At 38.5% G+C, this 22547-nt stretch overlaps 1 protein-coding gene across 1 annotated transcript in view; it reads left to right on the forward strand.

The window, feature by feature from the left end:
• The window catches only part of cpne2 (copine II), a 71104-nt gene that overhangs the window by 47006 nt on the left and 1551 nt on the right, over window positions 1–22547 (forward strand). The window contains exons 11-15 of the mRNA XM_057836414.1: window positions 4724–4857; window positions 7277–7331; window positions 8076–8127; window positions 10095–10228; window positions 12275–12511. Of these exons, the coding sequence (XP_057692397.1) occupies window positions 4724–4857; window positions 7277–7331; window positions 8076–8127; window positions 10095–10228; window positions 12275–12511 (612 nt within the window). The remainder of the gene's footprint in view (window positions 1–4723; window positions 4858–7276; window positions 7332–8075; window positions 8128–10094; window positions 10229–12274; window positions 12512–22547) is intronic.

Raw genomic sequence — 22547 nt, forward strand, 5'->3', positions numbered from 1 at the left:
TTGTTCAAGTCATACACGCTGTTATAAATGTTCATACTTGAATTCTTATTGCTTACAATACATTTTTATAAACTTAATGTTTAGACTGCATGTACAATTGTTAAATAGAGTATATCAAATTGAATGCTGGTAAATAAATCAACAAGAAATAGTTAATCTGTATTTCATGCATTGATTCAGATTTTCAAATTATATAACAGTCCGCTTGGGCGAATTTATCGTCATTTATCGTTATCGAGATAAATCTGCTCAATTTATCGTGATACATGTTTAAGGCCATATCGCCCAGCCCTACTTGTAGGGCTGCTGGACAAGTGGATTGTGGTGGAAATTGGAAAAAAATGGTCTACAGCAAGGCTCCGACCAGCAAGGATGATCTGGCAACTTCGATCAAAGAGAATTGGCACCAAATTGATGAAGAATACTGTTTGTCATTCATCAAGTCCATGCCTCAGAGACTGCAAGCTGTCATAAAGGCCAGAAAGGGTGCAACTAAATACTAGAGATTATTTTTTTGTTTGATTCTCATGATTCCAAATATTTTTACTCAGAATGGAGTGATTCTATATTTATTTCCCTGCACATGCGCTATAAAAGTAACATTTACTGACCACTACAATGTTTTTTATTCTTTAATTTTTATTTTATTTTTAATCTATTATTCTTTTTTAATGTTTCTGAATGCTAAAGAGTTGCACTTTTGAACTAATTCATTATTTTTTTCAAGGTTTTTATCTGAGTTTGTTTTACATAATAAAATGTCTGAGGGAGTGCTAATCCGAGGCTGGTGATTCATTACTTTTTGGTAAGGGTTGTAAGCATAACTGCTGTGCTAAGCTGTGACCAGCTCTTGTACAGAGGCAGAAGTTTTCGACATTCACTTTGGAGGCAACATGCCTAATGGCCCAAAACCAATAATGAAAAACCCATGTCGTTATTATCCGATATCATTTTAAATTGCGTTTATCAGCCGATGTTATTGGGTATCCGATGATAGTGGTTCTCTTATCCCGTAATGATCTTATGTTCTCTTATCCCGCTATCCAATAATGTCAGGCAACTCTAAAATAATGTAAAAAAAGTTAACAATAATTTTTAATACAGTACCTTAAACATTTAGTTTAATGCTTTTTAAGGCCCAAATTGTGAAAAAAAAATCCAATTAATGACATTTAATTCTTTTTAATGACCCACATAAACCCTGCTACATTCGCTTTGCCCATTAAGGCAGTTGCAGTTTGAAAGAGGAGATTTGAAATCTCTTTCCAGACATGGATCTCAGATGTCATGATTAGAATGTGTATAATTTTACTCAAGTCTGCTGATAAGCTAAGTTTGAGCATAAACAAGCAACGATTGCATCCTTTGAGGAATACAGTGTAATGTGCACACCTTCAGAAAGAATGGTTCAATTCTCCAGTCACATTTTGATCCACTTCACAAACACCCACCCCCTGTCCTCATCACATCTCCGAAATCCGGACTCCATGCTTACAATGCATTTCGCTCCTTATTGTCAGCCCCTCCAGCCAGCCGTCCCATTGCTTACGGCCCAAGTAAACAGTGCTGTTGTAAGAATTCTGCCTATTAAGGTCCAAAAACAAGCACACCGCAACTGTCAAAAGGCAAGTCAAACCGCGGAGACATTCATCACAACAGACACGATCCTTTTTCAAGCTTGTGCTTCTGAAATAAGGCACAGCCCTCATGCACCTATACTTTACTTCTATAAATGTCAAGACTAGAATGCTGAAAACAGTCGACAATGGAGTCCACATGAAAACAACCATTATTATTATTTTTTTTTAAAGAAACAAGCTAATTTATTGCATCTAAAATGCCACGCATTGAGAATAGGTCTGTTATTTAACAGTAATTTCAAAAGCAGTGTTTTTTTTTTCTTGAATTTTAATGCCGTTGAAGCTTTGGAGTAGCTATTCAGTAATTTGACACAGTACTGCTCACTGTTTTTCGATGCAGTTTGTTGTAGAAAGGATGTGCTTGTCATGTTATGTTTAGTAGGTTTTGTGTTAACGATTACAAATAGCTTTGGGCTATAAACCGGTTGGAAACAGAATGATGTCATCTCCCACTGACACTGAATTCACATTTATAAAAGTAAAAATGCCTAGCGCCACTGAAAGTATACAGTACTGCGTGCTGGAATATCTTGTAAAATGTTTTATTTAGCAAAATGACATTCATTCCTCAAATGAGATTAATAAATTCACTGGAATTATTACAATACTCTTTTTGATAAACATTGGCCCATTGTTCATCACAATAATGATTGTGATATCACTCATCCGTAAACGGCATTGCATACATTGATAAGAATCCCGTATTCAGGAATACTTTATATTTTAAGAATATAAGAATTCCTTGAATTCACATGTGATAAATGTTATCACATTGTCACTGTTACAGTGTGTGTTGCAAGTATGCCCTTGTGGTGTCAGGGCCATTCTCACACATGGCAGTCAATGCAATTTTGTATGTGTTGTTAGCTGAAATGTTGTCCGTAAAAAACTGATGACATTAAATTATTGATAAAGTTGGATTTACACTGACCCAATTCAGATATGTGCCATGAAATTGTAAATAAAGTATAATGGCATGGAATCAGATAATTGCAGGCCAGAATCAAGCTTCTTCCAAATAGATAAAGTGGATAGAGTGTACATTTTGCATATACTGTACATAGCACAGCGTGTGCAGAACGGATCTCTCCATGCATATCAAAATTATTGTACCCCCACTATAGTTAAGTATTTTAAGTCAAAGTTTTGCATTTAAATTTTGTTTACAATCAGATCAAATAGACTTGTAAAGTACACATAACATGAAAAAGAAACAAATTGTGATTCCTCAGCGACATAAATATTCAACCTTTGGGTCACTTCTCAACGTTTTCCTCTTAGGGAAAGTCCTGCAGTTTATTGACATTTGTGGAAATGTGTGCTGCAACTGTCCTATGTACAAATCACAACGGAGATCTCAATGGGATTTAGGTCAGGCAATTGAAAATTAAAATTCAACCCGTATTCCATATTCCATATTCAGGTTTCACCATTCAAATTCAGTTATCTAAAGTCAATTTCAGCAATCTTTGACAGACAATTGAATAAGTTTAGGAAATTTGGCAATTGCGGATAACAAACATCTTCTACTGTATTGACCAATAAGCATTTTTTTGAGTGTGACACCTGTCATATGGCTCCCACTCGGGAAGGCAACGTTATTCAAGTCAAAGCTATGACTGTAGATTTGCGCCACAGTTACGAGCATGTAATGGGAAATATTGAACTCTAACCTGTACTTTGAGCACACAAACACATCTTCTTTACTGGCTAATGATAAGGTAAAAGTCGAAATAAAGTACACATCGTCTGAAATGGAAAATGTACTTTATAGCTGCTGTATATGCTCCACATTATCAACTCATTCATATCCACACAGAAAAGCACATGTGGACTAGTTGTGGTGGGTGTGGGGGGGTCACTTCAAATTGTTTTGCTTCAAACTGCAGTCGTTGAACACAACTACTCCCTTTAGCAGTGGTACAGCAAGTGGGGTGCTGTAGTACCCCCTGGGGTTGGAGGGGGGGGGGATTTGGTAGACTCCTTTTTTGCTGTTGTTGTTAAAAATAAATAAGACATATTGAAACAATAACGTATTTAACTTTGGGCATTGAAAACGTTTTTTTGTTGTTGTTAATAACATGGTAACCACCAGACACCTTGCTTGCTACCTGGTCATGTTGAAAAAGGCACTATTGGAACGGTAAAGGTGACTGTTGACAGAGGAGGCGTGAACATTGCGCAAAAACAAATTAGTGATTGTTTCTTTCCAAAAACAGTGAAAATTAAATTCAACGTTGAAAATGAAGATGACAGTTTTATAACGGTGCCCAGCGATTAAAAGTTTGCTGATTTAGACCCTGTAGTCCAGAAAGGAAGTATACTTTTGGTGTCTTCAAGTAGGACATGTAGACATGCTTGCATTAATTTGTAGCCATATTATTGTTTGTTGTTGCTCTTGAGCTGCCGCCGTACAGAGCGCTATTGGAGATTAGTGTGCAGTGTATTTTAGTGTTGTGAAAAGTGGGGTGTTAAACCGAGGCTTATTGGTCCTTTTAGTTTTCAAATTTGCTTGTGTGTCATTGCACCGTTTAGCTGCGGGGATTTGCATTATAATACTGTACATGGGCGCTTTTATTTCCACTACAAAAACTCAAGCACATACTGTAGGTGAAATAGAACGTTGTCTTTATAGTAGCCTAGTAGTATTACGTAAAATGATCCTGTATGCGTGTGTACTGCAATTGTGTATACCTTGTATTGAGAAAATTTGGACCAAAACGGCTGTTTTTGGATGGGAAAAACTAAAAAAAAAAATCCTCAGCACCCCCTGCTGTGAGCGACTTCCAGTACCCCTGACCTTTAGTGTTCAGATAGTTTTTCAACTGTTTCTTAAGTTTTAAATTTGCTGATTACTTTTTCATTTGTGTCTTTTGAAATATTTATTGTCTGGCATCTTTTCACATCCATATTGTTGGTTATGAGAGAAATTACCTCCTTTCCAGGAGTTGGAAGTTCACATGTCAACAAAGTTCTGTAGCGACTTTGTTGTATGAGCGCACCATATTGTGTGCATGACCAATTTCTAATTAACTAAGCTGAAACAAAAAAAAAATCCCTTATTTTTTTTTGTTTTTTCATAGGTTGGTATAGATTTCACAGCATCCAATGGCAGCCCTAGAGAGCCCTCTTCCCTCCATTACATAAACCCACTAGGAAGCAACGAGTATCTTTCTGCAATCTTAGCTGTTGGACAAATCATACAGGACTATGACACGTGAGTATCCAATAAGAACAGCTAGAATATAGACATAGGTGGATCTACTATTCAGGCAAAGTAGACAATCGCCTTAGGCCCCCAACCAGTAGGGGGCCCCCCAACCAGCTGCTGTGCCCCAACGAGCAACGGCTTGGGCCACCGGAGCCAGCAGCACCCCCAAATATTCGTCATGTATAATTATGTCAGCATACCAAACAAACAAATAACAAAACAAAAAAGAAAGCCACTTGAATGCTGCATTTATATTATCCCCCACACACACACACGCACTACAATGGACTGTTCCACGACGACGGACAGAGTATCAGTCGCTAAGCTTTATTTAGCGTCTTTTAACTTAGCTCCGTTTAGTATCGCTTACCTCCGCTTAGCTGTTTATTAGCTTCACTTAGCTCTCCCGCGGTTTTCACGCCACTAAGCTCGCTATTTTTACTGCTCACTTGCTACTTTGCACGTCGGCTATCGTTTTATTTCGATTACATGAGCGAACGTGCTCTCCATGAGAGCCAAAGTGCAGTGAGGGAGAAGTTGAGAACAGGCCTCTAATGCCTCTTTTAACTTTCTTCTTCTTCACACCGAACATAAAATACACAACAGCACACCCTGTGGCGAAACAATGTAGTACAGTTCCAATCAGTCATACAATAACACTCAACAGCTGGTTAACAGCAAAAGCACGTCATGTTCGTGATATGAATAATGATTTCTGGAGTTAATCCCACATACTTCAGAATTAATATTATAATATGTTGAGTAAATACTAAATAATACAGATTTTACACTAAGAATAGCTTTCAAATGACACTCTTCATGACAAATAATATTGGCAATGAATAATTATTATAATTATTATACTATTATATATCGTAGTATACTATAATAATATTGCTAGAATTTTTTTAAAGAATTGTTTTGAATAATGTTTGAAAGGCAAAGTCAGTGTTCTGAATCTGTTTACTTTTCGTTCTTTTGCACTAGTAAATCCTATCAGCATTTAACCTCATTGTTTGTGATTAATTATTGTTATTTACATGATTATTTGTACTTTAATAATTTAAGTGTTCCAAAAGTTTTGTGAATTAATAAGCGTCAACAAAAATTTCATTGCTAAATTTGTAACAAAAAGAAAATTATTAGATTAGTCGATTAATCGTAAAACTAGTCGGCTGACTAATCAGGGGAAAATTTGTCGTTTAAGACTGTACCAGACCATATTTCCTTCACGCCCTTCTCACCTTTTAACCCCTGACCCATGAAGAGGGCCCCCGGATATGTTCGCCTTAGGCCCCAAAATTGCCAAGTTCGCCACTGAATATAGACTACAGTAAATTGAAGAGTCTCATGTAAATTTGGCTCACATTGTTTTATGATAACTGAGAGGCAGTTTACATTGTGATGCTCCGAGAATACGACAAATTTCATGTTTTTATTTATATGGTTCCGTCTCTGCTCCATCTCCATTCGAACGATGTTGCAATTCCGCATGAAAACGATATAGTGTTCATGCCGGGGCCTAGTGGGCAGTGCAGTTTTACAAGCGGATAGCCAATGACGCACTTCCTTGACAACAACCTCTTCAGACCGGAAGACAACATACACGCCCACTCAAAGCCAGGCCGTCCAAGCGATTTTTTTGTTTGGTCAGATGATGAAGTTGAACTGAAACTGCGCACCGCACAGGACTACAAAGCAGCAAAAACCATAGAAAATATCGACTGGGAGTCCTGCCAGTAAAAATACAAGGACATACAAGAAAGCTGAATTGGTGACGTTCTGAGAGGGCCACCAAAGAATCCCGAAACATTCCAAAGTTTTCTTTCCAGGCCTGATCGTCCACCCTTCCCTTTACAAAATTGTCCCACCAGCGGCTACTTCTTCCCAGTTGAATCCACATGCATCAGATGATCGTCCGGTGCAATAATTGCTGCAAGTATTCATTGCGCCTTCGCTGGCGTGAAAAATAATGCAATATCAGAACTTTCTGGCTCAAAAGGCACAAAAAGCATTTGGCACACCACTCAAAGGACAAGCCAAAGTTCTGTCATGTTTGTTGTTGTGAATGTTTAGTAGCTGAGACTGCACATGCCCAAAGTGACGTGTGCGAGTGCTGACGTCATCGAAGCGAGTGCTCTCCCATTTATATGATTGCGCAGCAATCAATGCAATTGAATCCTCCCACATTGGAGGCCGGAATCAAAACCTTGCATCTTCCCCTTCCGTTTCGCCGGTACCATATATAAGCAAGGCCATTCCGCAACACAATCATTGCTTCTTTGTGTCGCGGCGTCGCCATGTAAACTGTCCCTAAAATGAACTTCAACATTGAACACAGTTCAGCGAATCCATCAATCAATCTGTTAGTATCATAATGTCTTTATAGACACTCAGGTAACTCCTCACTTTTTTCCCCCCACAGGGACAAAATGTTTCCTGCTCTTGGATTTGGAGCACAACTCCCACCAGACTGGAAGGTACATGTGTGTTAGTTGGGCTTGGTCGTACATACCTATTGTGTATCCCATATACAGGGGTGCACATAAACCGATAACCCCAAAAATCCTTAAGGCACAACTTCACTTGTGCACTACACATCTTCACATGTCAACCAAACTGAAGAAGCAGATGTGTAAAAGTTTTGTTATTTTTAAAAAGTGGCTCCAAGATGTCCTGTGGTTTGTGGATAATAATGAGTGCGCTCAAAAGCAGTGCAATATTTGCCACTTACATCCATTTCTAGCAGATAATTGTGAAGTGCTTTTCAAATTTGTGAACGGAAGCACACAACCGTTGTGCTTGCACTGAAGAAGACTGTGAGAAAGACTGTACTTATTAAAACCACAAGCTGAGCACCAAACACTATCTCTTTGGTACTCAGTAACCGATGACAAAAGGTTAAGTGCACTCCTGGTCATATAGAGATTTGTTTTCAAAATTTTGCAATAGCATTATAGTATTAAAGTGGTGTATGGTAATGAGCAAACACTGAACTATAACCATCATACTTGCATATTCAAATCATTGTGCAATTGTCAACCCATCTGTGTTGCCATGGTGCTGTGTTGATGAAAAGTACAAAGGAGAGAAGAGCACACAGACACACAGAGACAGGATGTGGAAGTGATACTACATGTAAATAGAAGAACACATTTACAAAATATACAATTTTGAGTATTTACAGTGAATTGCATAGTCAATTGTCCTTCTTGTCTTTTCAGGTGTCACATGAATTTGCAATCAACTTTAACCCCACAAACCCTTTCTGCTTAGGTATGTAATGCTAAATCTAAATTGTTGTCCAGTATTTTGTAACCATTAAAGCAATTTGATGCTATAGTTATCAACCAACTTTACGCACACACACTCTACTACTGTAATAAGTTAAATACAAGTATTAAATAGAAAAAAATGTTATGCTAGAAAATAAATTTCATATCTCTGATGTTGTATCAATTACCGTAATTTTTGGTCTGTAAGCCACCACTTTTTTCTCTTTATTTGGATCCTGCGGTTTATACTACGAAGTTGCTTATTTATAGATTTATGCGGCAAACGAGTTCATGCTTTCTCTTTCAAAGTAAAAATCAACATCTCCGTTGATTCTACATAATAGGCTCGCGGCCTGGCAGGTCATAATGATATTGCGATTTTGGGTGTGTTCAAAGTCTCAACATACTAACGCGACTGTTCCATCATGACCACACTGAATCTTCCATGTGAATCAGAAATTAATGCAGGAAGTTTACATCAATCACATCTTCACTATCTTCAAGGTGACCTTACATTATTATCTTTTTCTTACCTTTGTTGTCATTTCATCAGGTTTGCAAAGACAATTTATGTTGAAAATGCCCAAGATGTCCCTTTTCAAGCTATTTTTGTTGATTGTTTTTGCTTGCCTCTGCAAACAGCTGGATTCTCCTTATCATTGGATCAAATTTGAATTTCAAATGTTACATTTAAACTCTTTGCTCTGATTGATCATTGGCAAGTGCATGTGTTGGTGTGCAAGTGTTCATAATATTATACGTATTATTGTAATATATTGTTTACAGGGAAATTTGGCTTGCAAAAGCCATTATAATCAAGTCACAAACCACATAAATTACAAACCTCAACTTGGTCCCACAATCATTTAATCTCTGTGAAGTTGAACCTTGTTCAGACGCAAAGTTACATAAAAATGATGTCGTTTCTGCTACGTGTGTGCTGTTCAAAGTTTTGTTTGTGCTGCTACCGTTTGTAAGATTACAATTCTTTAATAAGTCAGTCTGAGGTCAAACAGCTCCCCATTTTGATTAAAAATGGCGTCAATTGTTTATTCTTCGTACGTGCTGTAAAAATGTTCATTTGTGCTGCTATCGTTTTATAGAAATTAAGAGATTAATTTTGAGTGGTAACGTCAATCGCAGCACCTCTGTCGCAGCGGACAGAGTGCACCAAATCTTTCAATAACAGAGGTTTGCCCCAACAACTAGCGCAAATGTACACTGCTTGCCAAAAGTATTGGCACCCCTGCAATTCTGTCAAATAATGTTCAATTTCTCCTAGAAAATGATTGCAATTATAAATGCTTTTGTAGTAATAGCTTCCATTTATTTTCTTTTAAAACAATAATGATTTAATCTTTTTTTCCCATTCTTTTTTGTGTTTTTTCATTGCAAGCACAATAAATGTTGTAATTGCAATCATTTTCTAGGAGAAATTGAGCATTATCTGACAGAATTGCAGGGGTGCCAATACTTTTGGCCAGCGGTATAGCACAAAGGAATGACACCCTTTCGGAACCATTTTGCTGTAAATAGGGGGGCTGCAAGTAAAGCAATCACTCGAAATTAATATCTCGAGCCCCCTCTAGTAATTGCAGAATGGGCCCGAAAGGGTGTAATTCGATTGTGCTACTTTTGCGCTAGTTGTTGGGACACCCCTCTGTTACTGAGAGAGTTAATACGCTCCATCATCTGCGGGAGTAGGATACGGGAAAGCTGTGAGTGACGTCATCAATCTCAACTTCACGGCGGTAATTAATCCAACCTATCCTTTACATAAAACAGAGGGGGGAATAGAAATTCATGCAAGGTAACTTTTAATTTGAAATAATTGTAAATAAAGGCAAAAGCAAACCAAAAAGTCCATCATTTTCTCAAATGTTTTACGACCTATTAGTATTTTGTATTACGGCATTGTAGCAGTGTATGCCTATAATAATGCAAATGTTTTTTGTTCTTTTTCATTAGGTGTGGAGGGTATTGCACAAGCATACTCTGCCTGTCTACCCCACATCCGTTTTTATGGGCCAACAAACTTTGCTCCAATCATTAATCATGTAGCCCGTTTTGCTGCCCAGGCCCTACAACAAGAAAAAGCGGCGGTAAGTTACAACAATTAGATTTCAATAGCAAGCATGGGTTAAGAATCATTGGATTAAAAACCCAATTCCCCCAAAATTTGGGGCACTATACAAATTGTGAATGAAAACAATTTATAATTACAATATTTTATTCAGTATAGAACATAGATGACAGGTTCAAAGTTTAAAATAAGAAACGTGATCATTTTAGGGGAATAATCATTCATTTTAAATGGCATGGGGTCATCAAAAAGGCCATTTTCACCACTGTGAGGCATCCCCTCTTCTTCTTAAAAGTGTCTGCAAATGTCTGGGGATGAGAAGGCAAGTTTCTCAAGTTTAGAAATAGGAATGCTGCCCTACTCTTGTCGAATTCAGGCCTCTATTAAACTGTCTAGAGCCTTCTTCGTCACACCTCCCTCTTCGGATATGTGAAAAATCTGGACTGCAGGCTTAATACCCGGATCCATTTCCTACGCAGTAATGATGTTGTAATTAATCATGTGTGTGGTCTGGTATTATAATGTTGAAAACTGCAAGGTTTTCTCTGTAACATCTGGAAGGGAGCATATGTTGTTCCAATACCTGAATATACCTTTCTGCATTGGCCTTGCCTTTCCAGATGTGCATGCTGCCCATGCCACACGCACTCATTTAAATCAATACCATTACAGATGCAGGCTTTTCAACTGAGCACTCATATGAACTTGGGTTGTCCTTGTCCTCTTTAGTTCACATGGCATGGTGTCCCAGGTTTCTCTTCATTTTAAATAACCCCTGGCCCAGAGAAAACGGACCCACAGGCGCTTCTGGGTTCTATTTAGAAATGGCTTCTTCTTCCCACTCTAGCGTTACAGCTGGCAATGGCGATTGGCTCGATGGATTGTGTTCACAGATAATCGTTTCTGAAAGCATTGCTGAGCCTGTTCTGAGATCCTTTACTGTAGCATTCCTGTTTTTGGTGCAATGCCATTTAAGGGTCTGAAGATCATGGGTATTTAATACAGTTTGTCTTACTCACAGAGATTGTTATATATTTTCTGAATACTTGGATGACGTTATGTAGATTATGACAAAATCATCAAACTCTTTTTTGCTTGGAAACACATTTCTGAAATTGCTCCACTAACTTTCTACGCAACATTGGGGGAATTGGTGACCCTGTACCATTCTTTGCTTCTGAGAGACCCCGCGACTCTAACAAGCTCTTTTCAATCATGCTGCCAATGGACCTAATTAATAGTAATTGGTCTTTCAGCTGTTCGTTAAATGTGAAATGGACTTTTCCAGCCTCTTATTGCAACCTACCCCAACTTTTTTGAGATGTGTTGTCACCATGACATTTAAATTCAACACATTTTTTTCCTATAAAATGACACATTTTCTCAGTTTGAATTTTTGATTAGTTATCCACACTCACCGGGCACTTTAACAGGCATACTTCTCCAATTGCACAATAACAAAATTGTTCAAAGCAAGCATTAGAATGCAGAAGAAAGGTAATTTAAGTGGTGGAGGCCACACAATTTATCAAATGCAGTCCTGTGTACACCATACAGGGTTAGTGCACAATTACCTGAGCCTCACTTTGTACGTGGTCAATTATAGTGACGTTTTTTACGTATTTAGGGAAGATTTATTTAAAAATGGGGCAGATTGGAGTTGTGTGCAATCCACTTTTAGCACAAGCACGGCATTGTGCTTTGCAGTAGAAACTGGCCCCTTTTCTTCAAACAAAACACAATATTTATAGGCCTCTAGACTTTTAAAAGCCTTTAATTTTTCACACGTGAAGCATCAAGAGCTTATTATAAAATAGGAATAAATGTCTCCCACAGCAGATTTGCGGCCAAGACAGAGGTGCGTCAGACCAACACTTTTTTTTTTAATCATCCCAGAGGGCTTGCATATCAGTGTATTTTGTTTACACAACGTCCGAACTTCATTGGATTTGGGGTTTGTTGATTACAGTCTTGATAAACAACTTAAACTGAAAAACAAATTTGGGAATTTTCTCTGTCACATTCTATCCTAAATTTTCCTACTTTTCCACATTTCTCTCTGCAGCAATATTTCACTCTCCTCATCATAACAGACGGTGTCATCAGTGACATGGATGAAACACGTCATTCTATTGTTCAGGCATCCAAGTTGCCCATGTCCATCATTATCATTGGTGTGGGCAATGCAGACTTTGCTGCTATGGAGTTTTTAGATGGAGACGCCAGCGTGTTAAGGTCCAACACTGGCGAAGAGGCTGTTCGAGACATTGTGCAGTTTGTTCCCTTTCGGGATTTTCGTAACGTAAGTATTTACTTCAGCATCAAGACAGTTGCATGATTTGTAGAACTGTTCCCTGGCACAGGATTACAGAATTATGAGATTCTGACCAGTGGAACACAAACTGATTAAACAGTTACAGGTTATATCAATGACCACATTAATATGCAGAGGATATTCAGCTAATATGCACAAGATAAATCACATGTGTCAAACCGATTCCAGAAAGGGCCAAGTGGGAGCTGGATTTTGTTCCAACCGATAACGCGCAGAGAGTTTAACCAATGAACTTCCTCCTGAAACAAGCAGCACCTGACAAAGTTTAACTGATTACACATGGAAAAGATCTAATTGGTGAAAATGTGTCCACTTCATTGGTTGGAAAGCAAACCTGCACCCACTTGGCCCTTTCTGGAATTGGTTTGTCTTCATTGGTTGGAAAGCAAACCTGCACCCACTTTGCCCTTTCTGGAATCGGTTTGACACCTGTGAGATAGATATTCAGTTTATATGTGAAGACCTAAGAACAGGTAACTTTCTGGTCGTCTTCTTGTAAATCTTGTTATGCCGGTACTTTCTTCCTCCAATACATTATGTTCAAGTCTTTCAATAAAATAATAGAGTTATGACTTTCCTCCGCACTCCAACTAGCCAATTTACTGGTAGAACAGATTATCTTATTATTACTATACTTACTACTACTCTACATGCATGATTTGACATGCATCTGGTCTGCAGATTACTTCCTATAGTGACAGACAGGACTAATGCCAGACAGGACTAGTGCGCTAGAAAGTGGAAGACAGACACAGACAAAAGATAAAGGAAACATGGAGATCATTTGAGATTCAATGTCACAGCTATGATGCTCAGTTTGGAAACTGACAGTTCAAATTCAAACACTGACTTTTCTCCCAAGCTTAGAATATTCAAAAACAGCACGTGAGCCAGTGCTAATTGTTCGAGCATGGACGGTGCAAAGATTTCAGCAGGAATAACCAGTCCCATTACTTATTTATCACGAGCACCATTAATAAAAACTATCCCACGGGGAAGCTTGTTACTAGCCCCGATTTATGGGGGGTTTGCGATATATTGTGACAATAAACTAGAAGAATTTTCACCAGATAACTTGAATAGCTGTTTGTGATAAGCCTGAACGATATTGGGAAAAAGATAACATTGCGATATATAGTATATTGCCAAAGCTCCACACTTTTTGCATTGGTTGCACCTAACTTTTTTTCTGAAGGTACACCAGCACAAATTGTAGCCGCACCCACATTTTTCATTGCACCACCTTTAACGCCATACTTTTAACCCCTCTTCATAACATTCATAAAATTCCTTTACTCGTTCATCTTCTGAACCGCATATCCTCACCAGGATTGCGGGGGTGCTGGAGCTTATCACAGCTAACTGCAGGCGGAAGGCAGGGTATACCCTGAACAGGTTGCCAGCCAGTCGCAGGGCTCATATAGACACATAACCATTCACGCACACTCACACATACGGACAAACTGGAGTGTTCAATCAGCATACCATGCTCATTTTTTATTTTTATTTATTTATTGGGGGGGGGGGGCTGTGGCAGGAACCCGGGAAAAACTCACGCAGGAAAGGGAAGAATTAAAAGAAGAATTATTCTTTAAACTAAATTATAAACTAATTAAATTGTAGACAAATGCTTGTCTTTAAATGCTTCATTGAGTGAGTCCACTCAAATTCACACACGCTTTCACGCTCACGAACAGCCTCTCAATTACACAACTTACACAATGAATGAGTTGGCAGAGCACACTGGTCAAACGATATATTGTGCAGGCCTACTTGTAACTGACCTTCTTTTGGAGAATACAAAACTTGCCTACCATAGCTGCAAATATGGCACTTATTCTTTTGCTTATGAGTATTCAATTAAGAACAATCAATCAGAAAATAATAGCAATGAAGACGGACTGTCAACAGTTCCATTACCTGTAGTGATATGCTGACATCAGAGAAAATACATGTGCCGATAACTAAACATTTAAAGCAAGAACCAGTGGGTGCTGATCAACTTGCATTTACCATACAACCTGATAGTGCGCTAGCCGAAGTTCTGAAATACATAATGAACAGTTCTGTCAGCCAAATGTGGAAAAACGTTGTTGAAAGAGCTGCATACCAGTAATCAGGGAGTTGTGAAAATGAAAGCCCTAGCATGCAAATATGCAGTGGTGGATGAAGTTATCACTTTTTTCTTTGGTAAAAGTACAGATACAGGGGCAAACGAAAATTACTTCAGTAAAATCATCTTGCTTTAAAATTTACAAGTAAAAATTTAAAGTATTTTCTCTCTAGCAAAAAAAAAAAAAAAAAAAAATATATATATATATATATATATAAATATATATACATACATATATATACTAGTATATATAGTATAAAGAGAGATCTGAGCCAATATTCAAAGAAAGCAACACAACATTTATTGACTGCTCAATTTTATCTAAAACTGTGCAGAAAGCAAAAATAGGCAATAAAATTGCCTGCACTATAAACAGAAGCCTAACAAGTGCAAAAAACTCCAAAACTAAACTAAATAAAACATTTCCTGGCAACATGATTAATGAAAAGCTTAATGGCGGATTGCAAGCAACTACAAGGTGCATATCCCAACCCCAACCCCAACAAGAGTGTGCTGCACCCTAAAGGTGCGGTGATCCCACTGTTGGTTTTTAATTGGTCAATATCTTGTTCACCTGCCTAATCTTGCTTTTACTCGTGTTGCTGCCTCTAGTGCTCAGCTACAGTATAGCTGCATGGGGCTTATCGATTGCACCGGAGACATGAAAATGAAACTATCAGTTCACAATGAGAGAAAAAAAAACAACAAAAACAAAAGTAGCGCGTAACACAGGCAACACTTTGAAAAGTAGTTGAGTAAAAAGTACAGACACGTGCTTTAAAAAGTAGTGAAGTCAAAAGTAACACCTCATATATGTACACAAGTAATGTACAGCCGTAAAAAATGTACTTAAGTACACTAACGAAGTACTTTTACTTCGTTACATTCTGTACTGTACTGTATGTGGTGGTGTGGAGCAGATCTGCAGGGCCTGTGAGTCTTGATAGTATCGCTACCACCAGGTACTTAACTTATCAATGCAAATGCTCACATTCAAAATGAAAAGATTTGGCCATCATCCCCCATGAGCCTGGAAGAAGTCTAACTGACAAACGCAAATGCGTTGTATTCCCCCTCCCCTTTTGTTAATGGTTGTTAATGTACGAAACTGAGAAAGAAGAATGTACTCCACTGAGTGACATTCTAGTTGCATATTGTCATTAAATCTTTGTAAAAGAACTGACCTACCGGTGGCCCAAGACTCTAATTAGCGTGATATTTTCAGAACCACAGTATATCTGTATGCCACATAAAAAGCTGGGCACTGAGTCAGTTGGCTTAGCATGCAGGGAGAAGACCGGAACAAAATGGCTAGGGATTTTCTGTAAAATGTTCATTAGTTGCTTTTAAAGCTCCTGTTTCCTGTGGACAGAGTAAATCTGTTATGCTGTGCTTTTTTTGCCTTGAAACGGAGAAACAGCACCTTGATCATGTACATCCCAGTGGAAAGAATCTTGTTTAATAAAGTGTCTTATCACTTTACTGAACAAGATTTCATTTTTTCAATTTCTTATAGAGAAAAACTTAGATACATGCTAATATTTCACGGAATTAGGCGAAATAGCTGTTGACAAACATTTTTAAATGCCACTATTTTAGCCAGTCAAATGCGAGTAGCTGATATTGTCCCACCTACTCATGATGCATTGGTAAACCACTGTGCTACGCTCAGCTGTTGGGCAAACATGCTTTAATTAAGTATAAACAAAGTTTTTTTCTGATGAAATATTTCCAATCACTATGCTGTAAGCATTATATACCTTCTTAAATATTTACTGGGGGGGGGGGGGGGGGGGGGTCTTAAAGTGTTACACTGAATATCAATCATAAGTCAAATATCACTCCGCAGCCATCATACACAGCTACCGGTACATTTATTGATAGAAATTAAAGTCAAAATCATTGTGAACATATTCAGTAAAAGTCTTATAAACGTCTGACACTCATAAGATTACAGTTATCTCAGGACTCAGTCTTACGGAGATAAAATGTTTTAAAGGTAAGGTGAAACAGTAAACAGGCAGCACTTCAAGGTTACTGTGGAAGTTGTCATAGCAACAATTTAAGTACAACTACAGAACATCCATCCACCCATCAATCCATCATCTACCGCTTAACCCGTGGTCGCGTCGCGGGGCCAGCAGCTTTAGCAGGGAAGCCCAGACTTCCCTCACCCCAGCCACTTCAACCTGCTCCTCCGGCGGGCTTCCAAAGCGTTCCCAGACCAGCCGAGAGACAAGGTCTCTCCAGGACATGGACATGGGTAAGGCATGGCAGAAACACCTCTCCAGGGAGGCGTCCAGGAGGCATCCGAACCAGATGCCCGAGCGACCTCAACTGGCTCCTCTCAACGCAGAGGAGTACCGGCTCGACACCGAGTCCCTCCCGGAAGACCGAGCTTCTCACCCTACTACAGAACATATGCATTCTAAAAGAAACACAAAGAATAACCCTAAACAGTAGTTTCAGAACTTTGGCACCTTTTGAGTATATATTTTCAAGTGTCTGCCGTATATCCTAAAAGTTTCTATCAACACTACTAGTTTAGGCAGGAACATTGAGGAATTAATGTTGTTTGTGCGCTACAGTTCCACCTGAACTGCTTCAACACATAATCAAGGCTAAACAGGGAGAAAGAGGAAAGCTCCTTTTTGAATGTCTCAAAGCTCAGGTACAGTGCCTTGCAAAAGTATTCGGCCCCCTTGAACCTTGCAACCTTTCGCCACATTTCAGGCTTCAAACATAAAGATAGAAAATTTTAATTTTTTGTCAATAATCAACAACAAGTGGGACACAATCGTGAAGTGGAACAAAATTTATTGGATAATTTAAACTTTTTTAACAAATAAAAAACTGAAAAGTGGGGCGTGCAATATTATTCGGCCCCCTTGCGTTAATACTTTGTAGCGCCACCTTTTGCTCCAATTACAGCTGCAAGTCGCTTGGGGTATGTTTCTATCAGTTTTGCACATCGAGAGACTGACATTCTTGCCCATTCTTCCTTGCAAAACAGCTCGAGCTCAGTGAGGTTGGATGGAGAGTGTTTGTGAACAGCAGTCTTCAGCTCTTTCCACAGATTCTCAATTGGATTCAGGTCTGGACTTTGACTTGGCCATTCTAACACCTGGATACATTTATTTTTGAACCATTCCATTGTAGATTTGGCTTTATGTTTTGGATCATTGTCCTGCTGGAAGATAAATCTCCGTCCCAGTCTCAGGTCTTGTGCAGATACCAACAGGTTTTCTTCCAGAATGTTCCTGTATTTGGCTGCATCCATCTTCCCGTCAATTTTAACCATCTTCCCTGTCCCTGCTGAAGAAAAGCAGGCCCAAACCATGATGCTGCCACCACCATGTTTGACAGTGGGGATGGTGTGCTCAGGGTGATGAGCTGTGTTGCTTTTACGCCAAACATATCGTTTTGCATTGTGGCCAAAAAGTTCAATTTTGGTTTCCTCTGACCAGAGCACCTTCTTCCACGTTTGGTGTGTATCCCAGGTGGCTTGTGGCAAACTTTAAACGAGACTTTTTATAGATATCTTTGAGAAATGGCTTTCTTCTTGCCACTCTTCCATAAAGGCCAGATTTGTGCAGTGTACGACTGATTGTTGTCCTATGGACAGACTCTCCCACCTCAGCTGTAGATCTCTGCAGTTCACCCAGAGTGATCATGGGCCTCTTGGCTGCATCTCTGATCAGTTTTCTCCTTGTTTGAGAAGAAAGTTTGGAAGGAGGGCCGGGTCTTGGTAGATTTGCAGTGGTCTGATGCTCCTTCCATTTCAATATGATGGCTTGCACAGTGCTCCTTGAGATGCTTAAAGCTTGGGAAATCTTTTTGTATCCAAATCCGGCTTTAAACTTCTCCACAACAGTATTTCGGACCTGCCTGGTGTGTTCCTTGGTTTTCATAATGCTCTCTGCACTTTAAACAGAACCCTGAGACTATCATAGAGCAGGTGCATTTATACGGAGACTTGATTACACACAGGTGGATTCTATTTATCATCATCGGTCATTTAGGACAACATTGGATCATTCAGAGATCCTCACTGAACTTCTGGAGTGAGTTTGCTGCACTGAAAGTAAAGGGGCCGAATAATATTGCACGCCCCACTTTTCAGTTTTTTACTTGTTAAAAAAGTTTAAATTATCCAATAAATGTTGTTCCACTTCACGATTGTGTCCCACTTGTTGTTGATTCTTGACAAAAAAATTAAATTTCATATCTTTATGTTTGAAGCCTGAAATGTGGCGAAAGGTTGCAAGATTCAAGGGGGCCGAATACTTTTGCAAGGCACTGTAACTAAGAAAGTGCATTTATGATGGCTTTCTCTATTGTCTTTATGTAGTTACTTGTGAATATGTCCACCAAAAAAGTGCTAATTCTTGCTGCCTGGCTCCCTAGAGCTTACTGATGTTATGGCGGCTATTTAGAATAGAACATGGTACAATTTATGGATTATCAACTTCCCGCACATTTATTCTTGCTGCATAGCACCACCCAGAAAGTCCAGCAACACCTGCGTGGGTATGCCCCCTCATGATATACACAATGAATGGGTTTGTTGATGGTGCGCAACACATTGCAAAGTTTTATGGGATCAAAGGCATGCAGTAGAGTTCGACACAACCGCAAACTACAGTACAACCACACAGATGGCTTCAACTAATGACTCATAATTTTAGTGAATCTCTGATTTAACAACTAACAACAAATATATGCTTGAAGATGCCACGTTAATCTGTTCAAATAATTATGCACAAGTATAAACATCATGGGAATGTCCAGCCATCGGAAAGCTCAGAAAGGAGACGGGCTCTGTATCCCAGAGATGAACATGTTTTGCTCCAAAATTTGCAAATTAAGCCCAGAACAAAAGCTAATAACCTTGTGATATGCTTGAAGTTGGTAGTAAAGTGTCATTATCCACAGTGAAACCAGTCCTGTACTGAAATAGGCTGAAGGCTACTCACCAAGAATGAAGCTGTTAGTCCTAAAGATCTTAACTTCTGGAGACATGTCTTGTGGTCTAATGAAACTAAAGTGGAACTCTTTGGCCATAATGATCAAACATATCTGTTATTTTATGCTATGCTATGAGGCATGGTAGCGGAACATGTTGTGGGGCTGTTTTGCTCCAGCGGGAACTGGAGCTCTTCATAAAATAGACGACATCATGAGGAAAGAATATTATATGGCTATATTAAGGCAACATCTTAACATCAGCCAGGAAGGTAAAACTTGGGCGCAAATGGGTCTTCCCATTGGAAAAATATCCAAAATGGTTAAAAAGTGGCTTGGGGATGACAAAGTCAATGTCTTGGAGTGGCGATAATCCTAAATGAATGTTGAAAATGTGTGGGCCAATCTGAAAAGGCGTGCGCGAGAAAGGCGACCAACAAACCTGACTCAGTTCCACCCGTTCTGTCAGTAGGATTGGGCCAGTATTCCAGGAGAGTACTGTCAGAAGGTTGTGAAAAGTTACCCGGACTGTTCGTCATGCACTTTAAAGGAAATGCTACTCGATACTAAGAAAATGTATGAAAACTTTTGCCCCTGAAGGAAATAACATACAATTCTCAGAGAAACTCTTATCATGGCATTTAACAAAATGAAGTATGTAATTTTCTGCGACTGGCTGCCAACTGCCCTGCCTCCTACCCGTTGTTACTTGGGCTCCAGTACCCCGGCGACCCTCGTGAGGATAAGCAGTTCAGAAGATGAATGAATGAATGTAATTTTGGTAATCCTGACTGATGTGAAACAGGAGAGGTTTATTCTGATTTGATATCAGTGATAAATGTTTGTTTTTGCACAGTCTGTGTAAAACTAACTACCGGTAGTCTTCCACAGTATAAATAACGTTTTGGATCAGTGTTCCATAAATTAATCTAATTAATAAATCTACTCACGTTTATTGGTAGTTGTAATCTATTGTAAAAGTGAACTCAGGGTGACTTTTAGCAGAGTATGGGGCACACCCTACTCAGATAGCCACCAATCACAGAGAACAATTATGATGACAGACAACCTCTCTCAAGCGTGACACTTAATAAGCTGATGCCACGATGCAGGGAAGTGAACCACTCCACCACCAATGCATACACGCAAGAATAACTTTTTCAGAAAATAGTTTGTATGTCTTACTTTGATTTGATTAAAAGCAGTCTTTCTGTAGCGCATGTAAACAGAGTACATTTAATTCACAAAATGAAATGGAAATTGTTAGTATGGTCTTATGGAAAAACAATAAAGAATACAACCAGATGGCACATTGAATGAGTGGCTAGCATGTCGGAACTGAGATCAAGGTTCAATCAGTAGCACTGACCTTTTTGTGTGGCGTTTGCAAGTTTTCCCTGTGCCTGTATGAGTTTTTCTCAGGTAGTACAGCTTACTCTCACATCCCAAAAGGGTTGCATGGCAAAAACATGAGTGGTGGGCTGATTGAACACACTAATTCTCTATAGGCATGATTGAAAAAAGGTTGTTTTTAAAGTTGTCCGATAATGACTTTTTAACCGACATCCTGGTATTATCTAACACCAAAAATCCAATACCACTATCAAACCCATACCATATATGCGGTCGTGGACTTAACAAAAAATTGGCTAATTGAAAAGAAGTATTGTGATGCACAAGTTATGGAGAAAAAGTGCTTATATTGCACCACTATATTTATTGTTGAAATCAAAATAGTGCAAACAGTTTTTTGATTGCGGTAAGTGCAAAGTGACAATAAGACACTTATTCTGTCCTCAATGTTTGTGTGGGTACTCAGTTTGACAGATAGTAAACAAATCAGGCTCTAAAGAGAGGTGAGATGCTGGAGTAATGTTGAATTGGCTTTACTGAGGTCATCTTTAGACAAGAGCACTGACACTCTTTTGTAAAACTAAAAACAACAAAACATTATGTCAATAATAGGAAATAAAGTCACAATTAAAGCGAAGTATACACGTCAATTTGAATAGTAATTGGTTGTACAGCTTGCAAGTCATGAAATAATGTAACCACATTTTATCATAAATGCAAACTAGGGCTGTCAAACGATTAAAATTTTTAATCGAGTTAATCACAGCTTAAAAATTAATTAATCATAATTAATCGCAATTCAAACCATCTATAAAATATGCCATATTTTTCTGTAATTTTTTGTTGTAATGGAAAGATAAGACACAAAGACGGATATATACATTCAACATACTGTACATAAGTACTGTATTTGTTTATTATAACAATAAATCAGCAAGATGGCATTAACATTAACATTCTGTTAAAGCGATCAATGGATAGAAAGACTTGTAGTTCTTGAAAAATAAATGTAAGTGCAAGTTATAAAAATTTTATAATAAAACCCCTCTTAATGTTTTCATTTTAATAAAATTTGTAAAAATTTTCAATCAAAAAATAAACTAGTAGCTTGCCATTGTTGATGTCAATAATTACACAATGCTCCTTGTGCTGAAACCCACAAAATCAGTCGCACCCAAGCACCAGCAGAGGGCGACAAAACACAAAAAAACACAAGTAACAGGTAGACATGACACTGCTGTCGTTTTAATCTGTTTGAGTGGGCATGTGCGTTAATTGTGTCAAATATTTGAACGTGATTAATTTAAAAAATTAATTACCGCCCGTTAACGCAATAATTTTGACAGCCCTAATGCAAACAAAACAAAATCTACACATCCGCAATGTGTAGATTACACTACACAATGCTCATGAATATAAAACGATGGTTGTACAAGGCACAAACAACATTGTGAGATGGCATGAATTGCTATCGTACACTGACTGCAGATGTCAGCTCATCCATTTAGCTCTCTCTATTCGCATTGAGCTCGCGTTGACATAAAATGATGTCAGCAGAAAGTGGTGGAACTT

Source organism: Corythoichthys intestinalis, chromosome 5 (assembly GCF_030265065.1).
Source record: "Corythoichthys intestinalis isolate RoL2023-P3 chromosome 5, ASM3026506v1, whole genome shotgun sequence".
NCBI classification, from domain to species: domain Eukaryota; kingdom Metazoa; phylum Chordata; class Actinopteri; order Syngnathiformes; family Syngnathidae; genus Corythoichthys; species Corythoichthys intestinalis.